Source organism: Oncorhynchus masou, chromosome 21 (assembly GCF_036934945.1).
Source record: "Oncorhynchus masou masou isolate Uvic2021 chromosome 21, UVic_Omas_1.1, whole genome shotgun sequence".
Classification (NCBI taxonomy): Eukaryota; Metazoa; Chordata; class Actinopteri; order Salmoniformes; family Salmonidae; genus Oncorhynchus; species Oncorhynchus masou.
Genome location: NC_088232.1, coordinates 26,778,459 through 26,799,034, shown reverse-complemented (window position 1 = coordinate 26,799,034; position 20,576 = coordinate 26,778,459). Strand labels below are relative to the sequence as shown.

The 20,576-nt window shown below is 41.9% G+C and overlaps 2 protein-coding genes and 1 pseudogene across 3 annotated transcripts; 1 reads left to right on the top strand and 2 right to left on the bottom strand.

The window, feature by feature from the left end:
• Positions 1–3,138: 3,138 nt before the first annotated feature.
• Positions 3,139–16,843, top strand: LOC135508029 (26S proteasome regulatory subunit 4). The gene is made up of 11 exons (XM_064927925.1): positions 3,139–3,191; positions 3,479–3,532; positions 3,741–3,837; positions 4,016–4,140; positions 4,365–4,550; positions 4,687–4,815; positions 5,082–5,178; positions 5,745–5,934; positions 14,934–15,085; positions 16,116–16,270; positions 16,405–16,843. Exons 1-11 carry the CDS (start codon positions 3,189–3,191, stop codon positions 16,537–16,539), a joined length of 1,323 nt encoding a protein of 440 aa, XP_064783997.1. The 5' UTR covers positions 3,139–3,188; the 3' UTR covers positions 16,540–16,843.
• On the bottom strand, positions 7,052–12,986 carry LOC135508563 (intelectin-like; annotated as a pseudogene).
• On the bottom strand, positions 16,792–20,352 carry LOC135508030 (epithelial cell adhesion molecule-like). Of its 2 annotated transcripts, none has more exons than XM_064927926.1 (10): positions 20,220–20,352; positions 20,036–20,094; positions 18,768–19,915; positions 18,307–18,547; positions 18,127–18,198; positions 17,962–18,025; positions 17,747–17,860; positions 17,359–17,541; positions 17,198–17,254; positions 16,792–17,115 (listed from the first exon to the last, which is right to left on the bottom strand). In XM_064927926.1, the coding sequence occupies exons 3-10, from the start codon at positions 18,964–18,966 to the stop codon at positions 17,053–17,055; spliced, it is 993 nt and encodes a 330-aa protein (XP_064783998.1). In that variant the 5' UTR covers positions 18,967–19,915; positions 20,036–20,094; positions 20,220–20,352; the 3' UTR covers positions 16,792–17,052. The 2 variants fall into 2 exon arrangements, with proteins under 2 accessions (XP_064783998.1, XP_064783999.1); XM_064927927.1 differs by having other exon boundaries at positions 17,759–17,860.
• Positions 20,353–20,576: the final 224 nt, after the last annotated feature.

Genomic DNA, 20,576 nt, shown 5'->3' with positions numbered 1-20,576 from the left:
CACTCTTCCATAAAGGCCAGATTTGTGCAGTACACGACTGATTGTTGTCCTATGGACAGAGTCTCCCACCTCAGCTGTAGATCTCTGCAGTTCATCCAGAGTGATCATGGGCCTCTTGGCTGCATCTCTGATCAGTCTTCTCCTTGTATGAGCTGAAAGTTTAGAGGGACGGCCAGGTCTTGGTAGATTTGCAGTGGTCTGATACTCCTTCCATTTCAATATTATCGCTTGCACAGTGCTCCTTGGGATGTTTAAAGCTTGGGAAATCTTTTTGTATCCAAATCCTGCTTTAAACTTCTTCACAACAGTATCTCGGACCTGCCTGGTGTGTTCCTTGTTCTTCATGATGCTCTCTGCGCTTTTAACGGACCTCTGAGACTATCACAGTGCAGGTGCATTTATACGGAGACTTGATTACACACAGGTGGATTGTATTTATCATCATTAGTCATTTAGGTCAACATTGGATCATTCAGAGATCCTCACTGAACATCTGGAGAGAGTTTGCTGCACTGAAAGTAAAGGGGCTGAATAATTTTGCACGCCCAATTGTTCAGTTTTTGATTTGTTAAAAAAGTTTGAAATATCCAATAAATGTCGTTCCAAATTCATGATTGTGTCCCACTTGTTGTTGATTCTTCACAAAAAAAATACAGTTTTATATCTTTATGTTTGAAGCCTGAAATGTGGCAAAAGGTCGCAAAGTTCAAGGGGGCCGAATACTTTCGCAAGGCACTGTATATATATATATATCATTGTAACCAGCAGACTTAAGGAATACCTACCTAACTTACCTAACTAGAGTGTTAAAGGTCACTTTTTATGTAATTACACCACTTTGAAAGTGAGAATATACAAATCTGACTTTGATTTCTGATAGCTTTTCATCATTGTTTCAATCATCAAGGTAAAAGAAAGAACCATATGGTTTTGGTTGTTGATTCAATGTGTTCCCCAAACCTATATAAACATTTAACGCTATTTTGGGGCCATGTTGACACAACACAAGGGAAGCCATGACCCAAAACGTAAAAAATCAGGCAAATGCATTTTCACCATTGAACTATAGGGTGCGCTACAGGCCGACCCGAGACTTCGCTGAAATAGCACAATATCAGGTTTTGTTGAAAGCAAAAAATTATACAAGTGTGCCAATTTTCACGCTTCTATACCAAATTGAACAATATGGTCGTTTTGGGGATCTCTCCTGGACTATTTTGGCAACCAGATTTTATACTGCAATCTTCAGTTCACTCCATTTTTCAATTTTAATTCGAATACAATTTTTTGAATGTGATATAATGCTTTCTTCATTGACATGTAGATATAAGTGAATGTATACTGTTGAAATTTGGCCATAGAAACAATGACCAAAACTGACATATTTTCAACATCCGTAAAAGACCTCTTCTGTAGAAGATTTTTTATTTTATTTTTATTTCACCTTCATTTAACCAGGTAGGCCAGTTGAGAACAAGTTCTCATTTACAACTGTCACCTGGCCATGATAAAGCAAAGCAGTGCGACAAAAACAACAACACAGAGTTACACATGGGATAAACAAACGTACAGTCAATAACACAATAGAAAAATATAAAGTGTGTGCAAATGTAGTAAAATTAGGGAGGTAAGGCAATACATAGGCAATAGTGGCGAAATAATTACAATTTAGCAATTTGATAGATGTGCAGATGATGATGTGCAAGTGGAGATACTGGGGTGAAAAAGAGCAAAAATAAATAACAATATTGTTATGAGGTTGTTGGGTGTGCTATTTACAGATGGGCAGTGTACAGGTGCAGTGATCGGTAAGCTGCTCTGACAGCTGATGCTTAAAGTTAGTGAGGGAGATATAAGTCTCCAGCTTCAGTGATTTTTGCAATTTGTTCCAGTCATTGGCAGCAGAGAACTGGAAGGAAAGGCGGCCAAAGCTGGAATTGGCTTTGGGGATGACGAGTGAAATATACCTGCTGGAGCGCGTGCTACGGGTGGGTGTTGATATGATGACCAGTGAGCTGAGATAAGGCAGGGCTTTACCTAGCAAAGACTTGTAGATGACCTGGAGCCAGTGGGTCTGGCGACGAATATGAAGCAAGGACCAGCCGATGAGAGCATACAGGTTGCAGTGGTGGGAAGTATATGGGGCTTTGGTGACAAAACGGATGGCACTGTGATAGACTACATCTACTTTGCTGAGTAGAGTGTTGGAGGCTATTTTGTAAATGACATCGCCGAAGTCAAGGATCGGTAGGATAGTCAGTTTTAAGAGGGCATGTTTAGCAGCATGAGTGAAGGAGGCTTTGTTGTGAAATAGGAAGCCGATTCTAGATTTAATTTTGGATTGGAGATCCTTAATGTGAGTCTGGAAGGAGAGTTTACAGTCTAACCAGACACCTAGGTATTTGTAGTTGTCCACATATTCTAAGTCAGAACCGTCCAGAGTAGTGATGCTAGTCGGGCGGGCGGGTGCGGGTGCGGGCAGCGATCAGTTGAAGAGCATGCATTTAGTCTTCTCAAGTCTTCTCAATGTCTGGAAAATACATTTTTCAACGTCTGGAAAAAAATATTTTAAACATCTGGAAAATATGTATTTTCAACTTTAATTCAGAACCGTTTCCCTAATTTCAACATCTGGATGAGATGTCTAATTTTACTCACTGGGAGGTCTCCACCATTTTCAGGGGTTTGACTAGATGGGACACAGATTATGTCAGATTTGACTTTTCATTGCAGGTTAGAAGAATTTACCCAGCAGGTAAGGAGAGTTAACATATCAGGTTAGGATAATTAAGTTAAGTTTAGGAAAAGGGTTGGGTTAGTGTTAGCCAAAATACTAAACAAAATCTACTTTTGATCTCAATTTGACCATAGCTGCACTCCTTCTAGCCAGGACCCATTTGCAGAGCATGATAGGCTTCATGTGCCGATTGAATATACTTAGATGTTTAAAGGCCTGGTTGGGTGTCTTGGGAATTGGTTTAAAATGCAAATTAATCACCATGAATATTAATTTATTGATAACTCTGTATGTCCTGGCGACAGCGTCTTCGCCATTGATTTGGTTCTCACAAAACAGGCATCATTTTCCATCAGTTTTCATAATGTCGATTTTTCTTCATTTTGATATGCTTCGCTTGCCATACTTTGACGTATTACGTAAGCGACTCTGACAGACCGGATAGCAAGCTATGGTGAGCCAGCAGTTTCTCCAAATCAATATTTCTAGTGTTTTAAAGGATGTCATCACTTTTTAACTTCATTTATGATCACATTCTAAACTATAATTTTGTTGAACGTGTTTGCTGCATTTAAATTCCAATCTGCCATTTGCAGCCAGTGGAAACATGTTAGCTAGCTAGGTAGATTATGGCTAGCAACTTGTTATAGTTTTGAAGTAACGTTACAGCTAACTTACTGTTACTAGCTAAGTGCTTTTGACTATCTTCACTGTGTGTCCGATATGTGATTTATTTGACAGGGTCAAAGTCAGAGTGGGGGACATGGACCCGGGGGAGGAAAAAAAGACGAGAAGGTAAATAATCCATACTAGTAGCTAGCTTGCTAGCTAGCTAACGTTACTCTGTCTCAAAATGTAGTAACGCTAGCGATCTAATGTTGCTAATAACACTAAAGCCAATCTTGTGAAAACTTGAATATTCATATAACCAGTTTGCTACACATCGACTCTTTATGTCTGATAACTGGTCACACTGTTCTGTAACGTTTGCTGGACTGTTCAGGATAAGAAAAAGAAATATGAACCACCAATCCCCACCAGGGTTGGGAAGAGGAAGAAGAAGAGCAAGGGACCTGATGCTGCCAGCAAGCTACCTCTTGGTAAGTTAGTTGGGCTACATTTAACTTTATACTTTTCATTGTCACGGCAGAGATCCTTTCTACTTACTGATTTTGAATTGTAAACCGCAACAGACTGCTGTTTACAATGTTACGGCTGTTTCTACAGACAATTTGACCCGTTCCATACAGCTGAATGATCGCTCTCTCTCTCTCTCAGTAACTCCACATACACACTGCAGGCTGAAGCTGCTGAAGCAGGAGCGGATCAAAGACTACCTGCTGATGGAGGAGGAGTTCATCAGGAACCAGGAACAGATGAAGCCCCTTGAGGAGAAACAAGAGGTAGTGTTCTAGAAAATCTATTAAAAAGTCTTGATCTTTATTGTTCCCGACGGGCATTTAATGTGCAGGCAGCATATAAAACGCAGGCTACATACTGTTCATCTGGTCCTATCAGTAAAATATGTATCGGTCGATCTCTTTGCATCATAACACTATAAAGCCTTCACACTGCACCTTTTTTATCTAAATATTAATGAATTCATCCATCCTCTGTTGTCCTGCAGGAGGAGAGGTCTAAGGTAGATGATCTGAGAGGAACCCCCATGTCAGTGGGGAACCTGGAAGAGATCATCGATGACAACCACGCCATCGTTTCTACGTCTGTGGGCTCTGAGCACTATGTCAGCATCCTCTCCTTTGTAGACAAGGACCTGCTGGAGCCGGGCTGTTCCGTCCTTCTCAACCACAAGGTACTGACTGAGTCTGCCATTACTGACGGAGTCTGCCACTAAGGTGTGTTTTGGCTGCTGCCCTGACTCAGGCAAAGAATTCATTGAAAGCTGATATTTACTGTACACTGCCATTGAGTGACGTGTGTGTTCACAGGTCCATGCCGTCATTGGGGTCCTAATGGATGACACTGATCCTCTTGTGACAGTGATGAAGGTGGAGAAGGCCCCACAGGAGACGTACGCTGACATTGGTGGACTGGATAACCAGATCCAGGAAATTAAGGTAGAGCAGTAGAGTATAGTACAACACTTCATGTTAATGCTCTACTCAGTCATAGCGTTTCAATGCATAAGATTCCCAAGATTTTTCAGAACAAACTATTCTGTATGCTTAATGTAAATGGTTACAGCTGTCCTTGGAGGCTAGTGTGACTTTTTAAATTGAAGGTACAGGTTCATTGTAATGGCTTATATGGAACGATATCAAAGACATGGTAACCATTTTTCCTGATTGACAACTGTACTTGTGGTTCCCTGTGTTCCTCTCAGGAGTCTGTGGAGCTCCCTCTGACCCATCCGGAGTACTATGAAGAGATGGGCATCAAACCTCCTAAAGGAGTCATTTTGTATGGCGCACCAGGGACTGGTAAAACAACTAAAACAATTGCAGACAGAACAGCATTTGGATATGTCTTTTCTCTGGTAATACTTAAAGCGGTGTTTTCCTGTGCACAGATTTAAAGGGCAATCTGCAGTTGCTACATTTGATTTCAGAGTTATTCATTCATTATATTTTCCCATTGATTCTTCAAGAATATAACTTATATTGTCTCATGGACTTAGTTCAACTGTCATATCCCATCAGAACCCAAAATATGAGCTTTTTCTACTCCAATGTTTGTAAACAAAGTAAATGTAAACAAACACCGTATCGCCTCAACATGGTTAAAGTTATAATTTTGATATCATGGATGGTTAGTCCATAGCTCAGTCTATGAATTTAAGATTGGTTACATCTTGCTCCATCCTTCAGCTTTTTACTAAAACACTTTGTTATAGTTTCAACTGCTGATTGCACCTTTAAGCCTAATCCTGGACTAAAAGGCATTTAAAAGGGAGATTCTCCATTGAACTTGCTTTGTAGTCCAAAACTACATCTAGAAACCGCCTCTAAAAGTGGCATAGTTTGACACTGTTCTTATGATGCGTTAGGGAAAACCCTACTGGCCAAGGCGGTGGCTAACCAGACGTCTGCAACTTTCCTGCGTGTGGTGGGCTCTGAGTTGATCCAGAAGTACCTGGGGGATGGGCCTAAGCTGGTCCGAGAGCTGTTCAGGGTGGCCGAGGAACACGCACCCTCCATCGTCTTCATCGATGAGATCGATGCCATCGGGACTAAAAGGCAAGGCTAGCGGGGTTTTCAGACCGTGGTCATTGAGGTTCTGTGCAGAGTGTGTCTTTATGTTGATGAGGAGCTCATCATAATTATAATGGAAAAATACAGTAGGCACATTTCATGTTCACAAATCTATAGACTACTTTATTGTTACGTTATTGCACAGTGGGGGAAAAAGTACAAACAAGCACACACAAACCCACTTTCCTACCACCATCCCCCTAAATACAACAGTTGTCATTAAGTGTTTTACATTATCTTGGGCTGGCCTAAAGCAAATCACAATATCAGCAACTTAAAGATTATAAAAGGCACACGTCTTCACATGTGATGGTACTGAATAGTTATTGTTTTATAGCAGGGGTCTCGCAACAGGTCGATCGCGAGCTGCCAGTAGCTTGCAGCCCACCCATGAGTAGCTCGTCAAACAATTCCACCTGTCATAAACGATGTGATAACCATCTTGTGGGTTGAAAGAAATACTTTCCCCATAACCTTCTCAATTAAATGCTAACTGCACAGTAGGCTTACCTGGCAGAAGTATATCCTGAGTAAGTATATTATTTGTATCTTTGCCTTGAAATTATGTGTAACTTTGCCATGAAATTAGCAGCAACAGTACAGAACCATCGCTAAACTGGCACATTAGACGGGACATTTCTGACTCGATAGATGCACAATTAAAGGGGAACTCAAATCTAAATGTGTATTTTAAAAACGTCTGGAAAACGTTCTTATTTAAGCGTTAACGTGGATTCAGAACATCCCATTTTGTTGTTTCTTTATGAACAATTGTAATTTTTTTCTAAAACCAGGAAATTAATGAGAACACAATTTGGGCAAATAAGCAGATTTTTAGGCCCCCCTTAGTTGTTAATTAGCCATTATTTTACCAGGTACATTGACAGAAAACATTGACAATTGAAGGGGGGAGGATAAGAATTTGCCTATTTGAAAGCTAGAAAAACATTAGTAGTGACAAGTAAAAAAAAATAAAAAATAAAAAAAATTGTTAAAGTAGCTCATGCTAGGAAAAGTTGGAGCCCACTGTTTTATAGTATTGCTTTAGTTTACAGTAATATAATTAACAAAATGACTGTAATAAAGTAAAATGGCCTGGCCGTCAGCGGTAGAAGAGTAACACAGCTGCCTCAAGCATGTCTTGATGCACTCCAGCCTTTGTGAGTCCCATAGCCATTCCAGGCAAAGGAGGTGAAGTCCCCACACTGTTTTGGGGCCGCCTCAGGGAAATGCCCACCACCACCAATACAGTATGCATCAACCTGTCCGCCTTTGGGTTTGGTCCCAGAGCAAATAGCCAGTTCATGCAGGTTTCCCCCGTATTGGCTCAGGAAGCGTGTCTCGGTGTGGTAGCGCAGGATGGCAGTGGGGTTCCAGTCTTTCATCGGGTTATTGTTGGGAATGTGCCACACCGACATGTCTTGTGCCTTGATGTCATAGTAGCCATGATTCTTGTAATCGTCAGCAGTGGCGCCTTCAACTTTTCCCGAAAGTTTTCATGTTGACCCAGTTGCCATCCCCTTCTGGCCGAAAGGGGTTGCTGCCCTACTGGCTTGTCCAACGGTCACCCAGCGTGCACTTCCCATAGATGTTGTTCTCGTGTACGCTCGCCACCAACGTCCAGCCGCCGCCGTCTGTGGTCATATCGCAGAAGGTTTGGTACACCACCCCGTTCTCTGTGGTCAGGTAATACAGCCCGTCTTCAAATTCAAAATAGTGCGCCCTTATTGCCTGGCAGCTTCTGGCAATGTAAAGGCACCTATCTCTTAGTAACTTCTCTCTCTTGGGAACTTCTGGAGCCTTACCCAGAAGTGAAGGGTTTGTATATGAACGTGTGTTGCGCCATCAGGAGAGGGATCATCAGCAGAAGAGAACAGTACATCATGTCTGCTGAAGGCTGGACCGGACTCCGAGATGACACTAGGCAGGGCTTCAAGTAGGGAAGGTTTATATAGCCGTTCTTCATCAACACAGCAGTTACTTTGTCAATTCCTCCCGAGGGGGAGTCATATATGGCCAATATATCACTGCTAAGGGCTGTTCTTAGGCACAAGTTTAAATCTGGGACGAAAGCTACTACTTAGGTTCTATGTTTGCCTATGCCAAAATAACAAGGAAACGATGCTTACTCAACCAATATTTGCCTGTTGGCAAATATGTTATTGTGCTTTGCACAAACTCAGTGTCCTTATTGGTGTCCACCTTAAATTTGGGAGGTTGGGGGTTCAATCCCTGGTGCCTCTCTGTATAGCACTCAGCACTAGCGTCCTGTCCAGGGAGAGTACTGGTAGGCCGACATTAAGTTGCCTCGCTACTGAAACGGGAGATAAAGCCGTACTGGCCTGGACAAGACTTACTTGCTTTACTATTGCTTAATGATTGAATTAGCAGTACAGTGGACACAATGTGATTTACATGACTATGTTTTGTATACCTCAATGTGTCATCGCTACGATAGTCTGCATCATTTACATAGGTGACCGTTATAGAGAGAAGCCACAGCATACAAAACAAAATCCGCAAAAGACCGTTGTCCTTGTGTTCACCTCGTTATTTAGCAATAACAAGTACATATGTGTTCTGCTAATAGGGCCCACCCTCGGCCTAGGCGCAGTCCTCTCCCTGTTCCCTTCACTGTTGTACCAAGGTTTCAATGCGTATCGGTAGGAAAAAATTGCTCAGAGAAAGAATTTTGTTTTAACAGCAAAGAAAAATCTAAGACACATAGGGGTCAAAATCATTGCCACCCCTGTTTTCAATACTCCGGCGCCCTCCCCTTGTGACGATAATGACACTGAGCCTTTTTCTAAAGTGTTTTATGAGATTGGAGAACACACTGGGCAAATCTTAGACCGTTCCTCCATCACTAATCTTTCCAGATCCTTGATATCCTTTGTGTGCTCTTATGTACCTCCCGCCACAGGTTTTCATTTGGGATTCAAGTCTGGAGACTGAGACGGCCATTGCAAAATGTTGATTTTTGTGGTCAATGAACCATTTCTTTGTGGATGTTGATGTGTGCCTGGGGTTATTGTCTTGCTGGAAGATCCACTTGCGGACAAGTGCCAGCCTCCTGGCAGAGTCAACCAGGTTTTTGACCAAAATGTCCCAGTACTTGGTAAAGTTCAGGATGTTGTTGACCTTAAAAGCAACAGGACCAGTGGAGGTGTTTGAGAATTGTTTTATTACTTGTTAAATCAAACTCTTTCTCTGTGCAATTGTTTTAGTATAAAATATAATTTCCCAATTTTAGGGGAGCATACAATATAGTTCAGTATTTGTGTTGTTTATTTTATACAGTATTTTTTTTTTGCTCATCTTCATCAAGGGTTTCAATAATTTTGGCGTTTTTCTTAAATACAAAAAAAAGGTATGTTGTGATTATTGTTGAGCACTCCTTATTTTCCTGGAGACCTACAGTGCCTTCAGAAAGTATTCACATCCCTTGAATTTTTCCACATGTTGTGTTCCAGCCTCAATTTAAAATTGATACCGTTTAGATTTTGTGCCCCTGATCTACACACAATACCCCATAAAGTCAAAGTGGAGTTATGTTTTCAAATGAATACAAAATGAAAATCTGAAATGCCTTGAGTCAATAAGTATTGACCCCTTTTGTTAACGCAATCCTAAATAAGTTCAGGAGTAAAAATGTGCTCAACAAGTCACATAATACGTTGCATGGACTCACTCTGTGCAATAATAGTGTTTTAACATGATTTTTTGAATGACTACCCCATCTCTGTACCCCACATATACAATTCGATGTAATGTCCCTCATTCAACCACATAGACCAGGGAGGTTTTCCAATGGTTCACAAAGAATTGCACCTTTTGGTAGATTGTTAAGTACCACATATTTTCAAGCATGGTGTTGGCTGCATCATGTTATGGGTATCCTTGTCATCGGCAAGGACTAGGGAGTTTTTTTAATGATAATAATAAACTAAATAGAGTTAAGCACAGGCAAAATCCTAGAGGAAAACTTAGTTCTGTCTGCTTTCCAACAGACCTTGGGAGACAAATTCACCTTTCCAGCAGGACAATTAAAAAAAACATTTTTTAATTGTACCTTTATTTAACTAGGCAAGTCAGTTAAGAACAAATTACCTAAAACACAAGGCCACATATACACTGGAGTTGCTTACCAAGACAACATTGAATGTTCCCGCGTGGAGTAGTTCGTTTGGGCTTAAATCTATGGCAAGACTTGAAAATGGCTGTCTAGCAATGATCAACAACCAACTTGAGTTTGAAGAATTTTAGAAAGATTAATGGGCAAATATTATACAATCCAGATGTTCAAAGCTCTTAGACTCCCAGAAAGACTCTGTAATCAGTGCAGAGAGCTGTAATCGCTGCAAATGGTGATTCTTGCATGTATTGACTCAGAGGGAGGAATTCTCATCTAATCAAGATGTATTAGTGTTTTTTTTTATTTTATTTCCTTTTTTTTTATTTTGACTATGCGAAGTATTTTGTGCAAATCATTGACTAAATGTGTAACCCACAATGTGGAAAAGGTCCAGGGGTGTGAATACTTTCTGAAGGCATTGTATGTGAACTCTGATAAATAGTCAACACCCAACTTTCCATTGGTCGCCCAATGTATGCCATAGTGTCTACCTTGGGATTGGAAGGTTGGGAGTTCCATCCCCAGTCGGGTCATACAAAAACCTTCATGCATCTCTGTATGTCCAGGGAGTGTATTGGCAGGCCGACATTAAGTTGCCTCTCGCTACAGAAACGGGAGCTACGCGCCAGCCCTAAGGGGCCGTTCTGGCTCGTACAAAGCTTATTTGCTTTACTATTGCTAAGTGATTGAAATAGCAGTACAGTGGACACAATGTGATTACAGCAGTGGAGTAAGGGGAGGACCATCCTCAGTGAATTTCATAAAACTAAAAATAGTGAAACATTTAAAGTTATCCTTTTTAGATCAAACAATGCTAAATATATTCACGTCACCAAATAGTTGATTAAAACACTGTTTTCCACTCTGTAGAGTAGCACCATGGTGTAGCCAGAGGACAGCTTGCTTCCATCCTCCTCTGGGTACTTTGACTTCAATACAAAACCTAGGAGTCTCGTGGTTCTCACCTCCTTCCATAGACTTACACTGTAATTAGGACAACTTCTGGAGGATGTCCTCCAACCTATAGGAGCTCTTGTTGTCCACCCAATCAAAGGATCAGATAATCTAGTATAAGCTACAGCTAGCTAGCACTGCAGTACATAAAATGTGGTGAGTAGTTGACTCGGAGAGAGAAAGACAATAGTTATGAACAAATTAAATTCTTCAAATGAAGCAAGAGAGAGCGAGAGTGCTATATATATATATATATATATATATATATATTATATATATATATTATATATATATATATATTATATATATATATATATTATATATATATATATATATATATATATATAGCAAACACAAATTTACTTACTTAGCTAGCAAATACAGCTAGCTAGTTTAGCCTTCTCAAACACCCCAGAGGGATGCTATGTTAGCTAGCTGGCTATGGCTATCCAACACTGGAACTCTTCCAAGTCGTGGTACGATTTTGGTTTTATTAATTTATTGCCGCCAAGACCCGCTAGTGTAACTGCTAAGCTGTTTGCTGCTGACTGTACTCTGTACAGCATGATTGTAGCAGGTTTACTAACGCGTTAATTCTAGTAGCTATGACATTAATATGGTGACAACGATGTAGGCTGTGTGGCAGTTATCAGTTATGATATGAAGGTTTTGGCTTAAAAATCTTTTTTGCCTGGTCACAGACAGCTGATGTGTTGTGAACTGAAGTCCACAAGCGAAGGGAAAGGGTGAGAGGAGGAGAGCGCATAGATGCGAGAAGGAATTGTACAACGATCAAAGGATTGTGGCTCAGTTGGTAGAGCATGGCACTTGTAATGCCAGGGTTGTGGGTTTGATTCCAAAGGGGTACCAGTATGAAAAATGTATTTTACTCACTAGTGGTGCAACGGATCTCTAAACTCACAGTTTTGAGTCACGATCAGATCATTTTTCTGATCAGCAGAAGAAGAAAAAAAGGAGACAAATATAACTTTGCTTTCCATTTATTACTTAAAGAACAAGGACCTTTTCAATGTTTAAATCAAATCTTCAAATATATTCAATACTCAATTGTTAATTTAAAGTGCAATATGAGGCATGTTACCTTTGAACAATAGTGAATGAATGTCCACGTCATCAAAAAGAAGGAAAGCAAAGCAGACCTGAGCTTATAACTTCCTCATCTTTTTGAAAAACTATTTGAAGTCTACATTGTCTGGGGAGAGGGGAGACCTCTTTGCAGTCACTATGTCCCCAGCCTTGGAGAACACCCTCTTGCTAGGGACTGATATGCCAGGCAGTGTCATGCCATCATGGCAATGTGAGGGTATTTACACTCATTGCTTTTCCACCATGCCAGTGGATCACCATCCACTGGAACGCCGCTTGCTGTCTTGTAGGATGCCGCCATCTCTTTGATGGTGTTGGCAAACGTCTTGCATGTGTCCTTGCTCACAAAGCTCTCCCCGAAAAGCTCCTTCATGGCCAAATAATATTGTGGAGGAGATGCCTCAGTCTGCTTTTGTCGGCTCTGTGGCTTGACCCTGCAGAAAAAATTACTTGATCTATTAAACTAATTATTTATTTTCATATAACTATAATTGTGGCATTAACATTTAATAAAAGCCATTATTATTCCAGATCAATAATGGATGATTCTATAATAGCATTAGCATAGACTAACATTAGACTGCAGTATATTTATTATTTAGGCAATTCACTCTTATTTTATTTTTTTACCTCTTCAGTGGCCACAATCTCAGTGGTGAGCTCACTGTGTCTTCCGACGAAGGGCAGGGTCTAGGTGAGACAGGGACTTTAACCTTGGATCCAGTGCAGTAGATCTATGAAAGTAGTCGTTTACTTTAGGGGGGTATCTGAGGTTCAGGTCCTCTCTAATGGCAGCCTTGACATCTCTAGTGATGGTGCTGTCTTCCTCACTTGGGGCCATCCTTGTTTTCAGAGGTAGGATCATGGACACAGACAGTGCAGTTTCAGTGCTCAGCCGGGTTTAACTGTTTTGAGGCGTTTGAGCACCTGGAGGACCTCCTCTGCCACTTTTTCACGCCATCATCAGACAAGGTGACGGTATCTTTCTTTTTTCAGGGTCTTGTCTGTCAGTGCAGAGTATTCAGCTGCATGCTGCTCAAGATAGCTCTCCAGCATGTCATAAGTGGAGTTCCATGTTGTTGTGACATGGTGTATGAGCTTGTGGGTCGGTAGCTGTAACATTTCTTTCTTGGTCTTAAGCACATGAGCGGCTGTTGTGCTTCGGTGGAAAAAGGAAACCACCTTCCTGATCCTCCCAAGGAGGCGGTCCATCTGGTTACCTGAGATTCCCCTTTGAGATGCTAAATTGATCACATATGTAAAGCAAGCTATCTGTGGCCCCAGTCCAGCCTCTATCACTGCATTTACTTGGTTCTTGGCATTACCTGTGGTGGTTGGGTTATTGCTATTGGGCCTCTCTAGCTTCTACTCTGCTACTGCTCCTAGCAGTACCTGTGCCAGATTTATGCCTGTGTGACTCAGAAGGGGCGTGTCTGTAGCACCGGACTTCGCATCTCCCACTCCTCTGTGGTGTAGTGAGCAGTCAGTCACTTAGCTTTCTGTTACCCTGGAGGTCCACTCCTCTGTGGTGTAGTGAGCATTCAGTCACTTAGCTGTCTGTTACCCTGGAGGTCCACTCCTCTGTGGTGTAGTGAGCAATCAGTCATGTAGCGTTCTGTTACCCTGGAGGTCCACTGTGGTGTAGTGAGCAATCAGTCATGTAGCTTTCTGTTACCCTGGAGGTCCACTCCTCTGTGGTGTAATGAGCAGTCACAGTCACATAGCTTACCGTTACCCTAGAGGTCAACCTGTCTGTGGTGTAGTGAGCAGTCAGTCACTTAGCTTTCTGTTACCCTGGAGGTCCACTCCTCTGTGGTGTAGTGAGCAGTCAGTCACGTAGCATTCCGTTGCCCTGGAGGTCCACTCCTCTGTGGTGTAGTGAGCAATCAGTCATGTAGCATTCCGTTGCCCTGGAGGTCCACTCCTCTGTGGTGTAGTGAGCAGTCAGTCACGTAGCATTCCGTTGCCCTGGAGGTCCACCAGCCTGTGGTGAGAGCAACAGAGGATGCCTTGGATAATCCATTGACAATTTTGATCTTTTCCTATTCATAAAAATCTGGCACGATCTTCATCCTAAAGTGGGTGCGAGAGGGGATTTCGTAGCGTGGCTCCACCGTATTTTTGAACCCTTTGTTGTGATAAACATCCCAATAGATTTGGTGATTGCTTCAACCCGGTCTGATTCGTCAGCAAAGGGCTTAAATGCCGCGGTGAGAAGTTATTGTCTCTTGGCTGAGTTGACTCCCGTCACTGACACACCAGGGTGATGACACTTTAAATGTGTGGCGACACTCAATGTATTTCCATGATCATACGACTTTCTTGTGGCACAATGCCTACACACCGTAATGGTGTTGTCCACCACCCTTCTTCCGTCGTCATATTTAACAGGGAAGCCAACATGCTCCGTTGTCCTTGGTTCACATGCGTGCTGAACCTGTGTGCACTTACGTTGTAAACTTTCATTCATAGGCTAGGTTGTAGCAACCTCATGATGGGTATAGGGGAAAGTAGAGTAGCATGTAGTATCCTAAACCTATTGATGTTACATTGAGCTGGATGAATGGAATATGAATGACAATCATCCATTATGCTGTAATAGAAATAAGGCCATGCTCAAAAAAAATAAAACTGTCCTCCCTCTTCTTAAACGGCACCGACTGCCACTGGATTACAGTACTATATTTTGTATACTTCAATGAACCTCCATGTATAGGAGGTAATCGCTACAATTTTATGGTGTGTCTCAGTGGTTAAGGTTGTGGGCTGACTACTGTGTCCTATGCAGGTATGATTCTAACTCAGGAGGAGAGCGGGAGATCCAGAGGACTTTGCTGGAGCTGCTTAACCAGCTGGATGGCTTTGATTCCAGAGGCGATGTCAAGGTCATTATGGCCACCAACAGGATAGAGACCCTGGACCCCGCACTCATCAGACCAGGTACACGATAACATTATTATACGACTATGAATCTTCAATTGAAATTACAATGCAGGCTATGCCAACCTAAATTAATACTGACTTTTAGCAAGTAATGATTGGAGATGCAGTATCAAATTGATTTGTAAAACCCTTTTTGCATCAGCCGATGTGACAAAGTGCTATATAGAAACCCAGCCTAAAACCCCAAACAGCAAGCAATGCAGCTCTAGAAGCACAGTGTCAAGGAAAAAACTCCCTAGAAAGGCCGGGACCGAGAGAGGAACCAGGATATGAAGGATGGCCAGTCCTCTTCTGGCTGTGCTTGGTGGAGATTATAACAGAACATGGCCAAGATGTTCAAACCAGCAGGGTCGAATAATAACAGTGGTTGTAGAGGGTGCAACAGGACAGCACCTCAGGAGTAAATGTCAGTTGGCTTTTCATAGCCGATCATTGAGTTCGAGGCAGCAGGTGCGGGAGAGAGAGAGTCGAAAACATCAGGTCCAGGACAAGGTAGCTTGTCCAGTGAACAGGTCAGGGTTCCATATGCGCAGGCAAAACAGTTGAAACTGGCGCAGCAGCAGGTGGACTGGGGACAGCAAGGAGTCATCAGGCCAGGTAGTCCCAAGGCATGGTCCTAGGGCTCAGGTCCTCAGAGAGAAGAGAGTTAGGGGGAGCATACTTAAATTCACAAAGGACAAGACCGGAGAATTAAGACTGATCCTAGCACCCTGACACAAACTATTGCAGCATAAATACTGGAGGCTGAGACAGGAGGGGTCGGGAGACCCTGTCTGACGATACCCCCGGACAGGGCCAACCAGGCAGGATATAACCCCACCCACTTTGCCAAAGCACAGCCCCCACACCACTAGAGGGATATCTTCAAACCACCAATTTACTACCCTGAGACAAGGCCGGGTATAGCCCATGAAGATCTCACCCACTGCACGAACCCAATCCAGACAGGAAGATCACGTATCTTATGTGATTGCCCCAAGGAGCATGTCCTCTGATTTGGTATATCTTTTTGTCCCCCACTCCTCAGGCCGTATTGACCGTAAAATAGAGTTCCCCCTGCCGGATGAGAAGACCAAGCGAAGGATCTTCCAGATCCACACCAGCAGGATGACTGTGGCAGACGATGTGACCCTGGACGAACTGATCCTAGCCAAGGATGACCTCTCCGGAGCTGACATCAAGGTGCAGTAACAAGCTGGGAGATAAATAGAAGGGCATAGTCTTTCTAACTTTTACCTTCTGGTTTTGCTGCCATCCTGTGGCACCTCAAAGAATTTTCACTGAAGTGTTTAACTTCTTTCTATCACTCACTTTAGGCCATTTGTACAGAGGCAGGGCTGATGGCTCTGAGAGAGCGCAGGATGAAGGTGACGAACGAGGACTTTAAGAAGTCGAAGGAGAACGTGTTGTATAAGAAACAGGAAGGGACACCAGAGGGACTATACCTCTAACAGGGGCGGAACGCACTTCAGAAATGTTCTGTTCTTTCACTTACTGCTTCAAAACTGTTATTGCCTAGTAAAACCTTTCATACATGTTCATTGTATAGTTTGGACTAGATGTAGCCAGCTGTTTGGTATTCAATTCTGCAGCTGTTAAAGTAAGTTGGCTTTCTGAACAAATGAACAATCTTGTATTATGGTCTGTTACCATAACCTAAGTATCACCTCTTGAAGTACAATAATAGTAAATAAACTATTTGAAACAATTCTGATTTTTATTTCAAATAAAGTACATATTGAATTTTTTTTTCAACCATGGTCAATTCTTGTTTAATATTTCATTAAAGCAACAGGTTAGAATCCATGTTAAGAAATCAACCAATTACAATATTTCCATAATGTGCAGCTGACTATTGTTTTAGTCAGGGAAAGAGATAATTGGACAACAACTTTGCATATAAATGAACTGAGTGACAACTAAAAAATAAACAAATCTACTATAACCAACAAAGATAAAGTATGTCACATGACAAAGTAGGTCATTGTAGCTTCTTGCTGTTCCAGGTGGTTGTTCTGCCCTTGAACCTGCATTTAAAAAGGGAGAGTAAAACACAGGACAATACATTGAGGTCAGATTAATGCCGCAATTTGCTGTATCAGACTATACCTCAATGACTTCAAACTGGAATCTCCTCTCCAGCAGAGCTTTCCTTTGTACCACCACCTGACAATAGTGATGGACAAAGAGAGAGAGAGAGAAGTTGTGATGTGAGGATGGCAGTGGTATTGTACTGAATCTAGTGTCCAATTAGTTTTGCTCTTACTCACAGACACAGAAACACCAATGATAATGGCCAGGGCAATGATGAGGATGAGGGCAGCAAAGCCTGGATTGATGGTCATCATGTCCATGTGTTGGTGGTCATAGTGAAAGAATAGGACCTTGACGGAGTCCCTCGCCACCTCTAGTCTCCGGCCGTCCACCTCAAACCCAAACCTGTTGCTTTTCAACTAGACGGGATGGCAAAACAGTTCAATTTCACTGCATAGTTAAAGCAAAATATTAGCACCAGGCATGCCAGATTGAACAGACCTTTATACAAAAAAATGATTCTTTCTTAAAATATGGAGCCCCCGTCGACTGTTAAAGATATATTCAATGACTTTACAAGCAAACAGCCTTTTTGAAAGGTCTGAAAGCAGATACAGCTCTTACAAAATGTCTCACATCTCTCTCAATGTAGTAGGCCACAGTTGCTATGTCCACTGGCTCTTTGTCTGTCCTGTCATCAGTCAGCCGGATGGACACTACTTGGTACAGCTCCCGCACCTGAGGATGTGGCCGACCAGCACAAATAACACATTCATAAAGACAGAGCTCACTCACAATCTCAAACGATAATCTATGAGGAAACATGCCTGCTTACTCACAGTTATGTCTAGGATCTGTGTTTTATCCAGTGTATATTCCCTGTCCAGCTTTAATACCAACTGCCTGAAACAACAATGGTGCCGTGACAATATAACCTTTCAATAACAATTGTATTTAATACAAAACTGCATATCAATGGGTTACTACAGAGGAAGGAAACAAACCTTCGTATCTCATCCATGGTTTTTGCAATAGGTGTGAACTCCACTTTAAATGTGAATTGAATATCAATGACACTGCAAATGAAAGACAGAACATAATTATTGATCACTTAGGTATTTTAGAAACAATATATAATACATATTAATAATAAAATATATAGTTTTCTTCATGATTTCACTCACTGGACTGTGACCAGCCTGTCACATTTGAGGGGGTCATGTGTCTTGTCAGAGACTGGGACTCCAGCCTTGTTAACACACCAGCATAGTTTGGTGTCCTCCTCTCTGCACTGTTTAGGTCTGAACATACCAGCTCCATCACAGTTTGGATGGTACTTTGTCCCTAAACTCCCCCCAGTTAACATGGTTCCTGTCCTGTGCTTGCTCAACATCTCCAGGTGTATTAGACGACACTTGGGAGTCACTGATGAAGAGTTCAATAACATGAGATATTTCCAATTTCATATATCATTCCAAATTTACTCAGATATCAGATAGACTACAGAGTAATGTGTGTGGATTTATACAAAGGAAGCAATTGAACCACTTAATTTATGTCCAAGACTAAATGTCTAAAATCATACTGATATACAAGGCAAATCCCACTGCAGATAAGAGATATAAGCCACAGAAGATGGTCTTACACTGGGTGCAGTTGACAGTGATGTTGTCATAGCCTCGGAACACAGGTTCACAGGTGCCACAGCGGTTGACATGGCAGGTGACATACTGGTTGTGATGACATATAGCTTCTCCACACACTGTGTCAACTTCACAGTCTTCCCGGACAGGAAATGCATCATCATTACATTCTTTATCTGTGATCAGAATATAGATCATCATGAATGGAAGTAATTTTCAAATATATAAGGTAAAAGTTCTGTTGATCTGATTTCAAGAAAAAACGAATACAGCTATGAAGTGAGAAGCTATGAAGACTACATGATATCCATGTTATCATATTATTCACTAATGGAATTCTACATCACCATAGCACAGCCTGAGTAGTTGGTATCAAGTAGAAATGTAGCATTTACTTAGTAGCATGTAAAGGCAGAGGCCAATCCAGTAAACTCACAGAGGCACATTATAATAGGTTAAAGGTCATCAGAAGTGTCAGACTCACCTGAGACAGCCATAGTGGATGCTCTACTACTCTGAAGGATAAGCAGTAATGAGACTATATAAAGCTTCTCTACCCTCATGTCTGTGTTTCCTCTCTCCTTCCCTCCTGACTCTAAAGTGTACACTCCGGTGTGCTCTGTTCCACACCATTTAGCTGTGATGTCGTTATCCCGCAGGAAATGCACACCCGCATCCCTCAGGATTCACAATGCGTGAAAGGATTAGAGCTTATTTTTAAATAAAGGTTGGCAGACCAGTGTTGGGAAACAAAACATTCATTTTAAATTATCAGAGTAATCTATTTTTTTCATCAGTTTAAACTCAAGTCCTTGATATAAAAATAGATATGAAATCCATCAAAATATGGACATTTTTGAATTAACACATAATACAGCGTATGTGTAAAATCATTTATTCACACTGTTTGAAAAGTAAAATGCTATTTTATCTGAGGACACTGTTCTATTGGTCAGTGCACAACGTCTGGGTGTCCACAGTAGTGTCTGAGGAAGCCAGGCTCCTGTTGCACTGAGTTTTAGAGCCTCAGTCCTCCAGCAGTATGTCCACCTCCTCCATGGGAACTCTGTCTGAGCTCCTTCTCTGTCATCAGGTCCAGGAACTCCTGCACGTGCTCAGGAAAGAGCTTCACCGTGTCCATGTATAAACCCTGTGGATGAACACACACACACACACACACTTCAGAAACAAGTTCATATATTATTACTAAAACACACACAAGAGCTACTAATTATCACTGTTTCATCATTTCATCTGTCACTGTGCTCACCTTGGCCCATGGGACATCCTGGAGAGCACTCGTCCCTTCTCCACTTTCCCTTCTGACACCTATAGTACACAACAAAACACCTGACGTCAGCTTCAGCCAAACTTCCAATGCTCCTTCATCATTCGGCTATTGGAACTGATAACTGGATAATGATTTAGGGGTATGTTTTAAAGAGGTGTCTTACCAGGAAGTTCATGTACATCCTCCACAGCAACGGACAGTGGGACCTCATGCTCTGTTGCTATGGCTTTCTCAAACAGTGAGCGAATACGTTTGCTTAGGCCGTTCTCTGGAAGGTTGGAGGTGTCGCCATAGCAACCAGACCTGCCAAGAAAGCAATAACAACTCCGAAAAATCATCCAGTTAGCTAACCCAATGAACTTCAATCTAAATGTGAGCTACTGCAGACTAGTACTATCTGTGTGCGTGTTCTGTTATCAACATTATTTGATTAAATTGATACTGATTAAAGTCTTCCATCCTCAGTGTTCCCACGTCTGTAGAGTCTACCAGCTGCTTCCTCTGCACTGACGGCGAACAG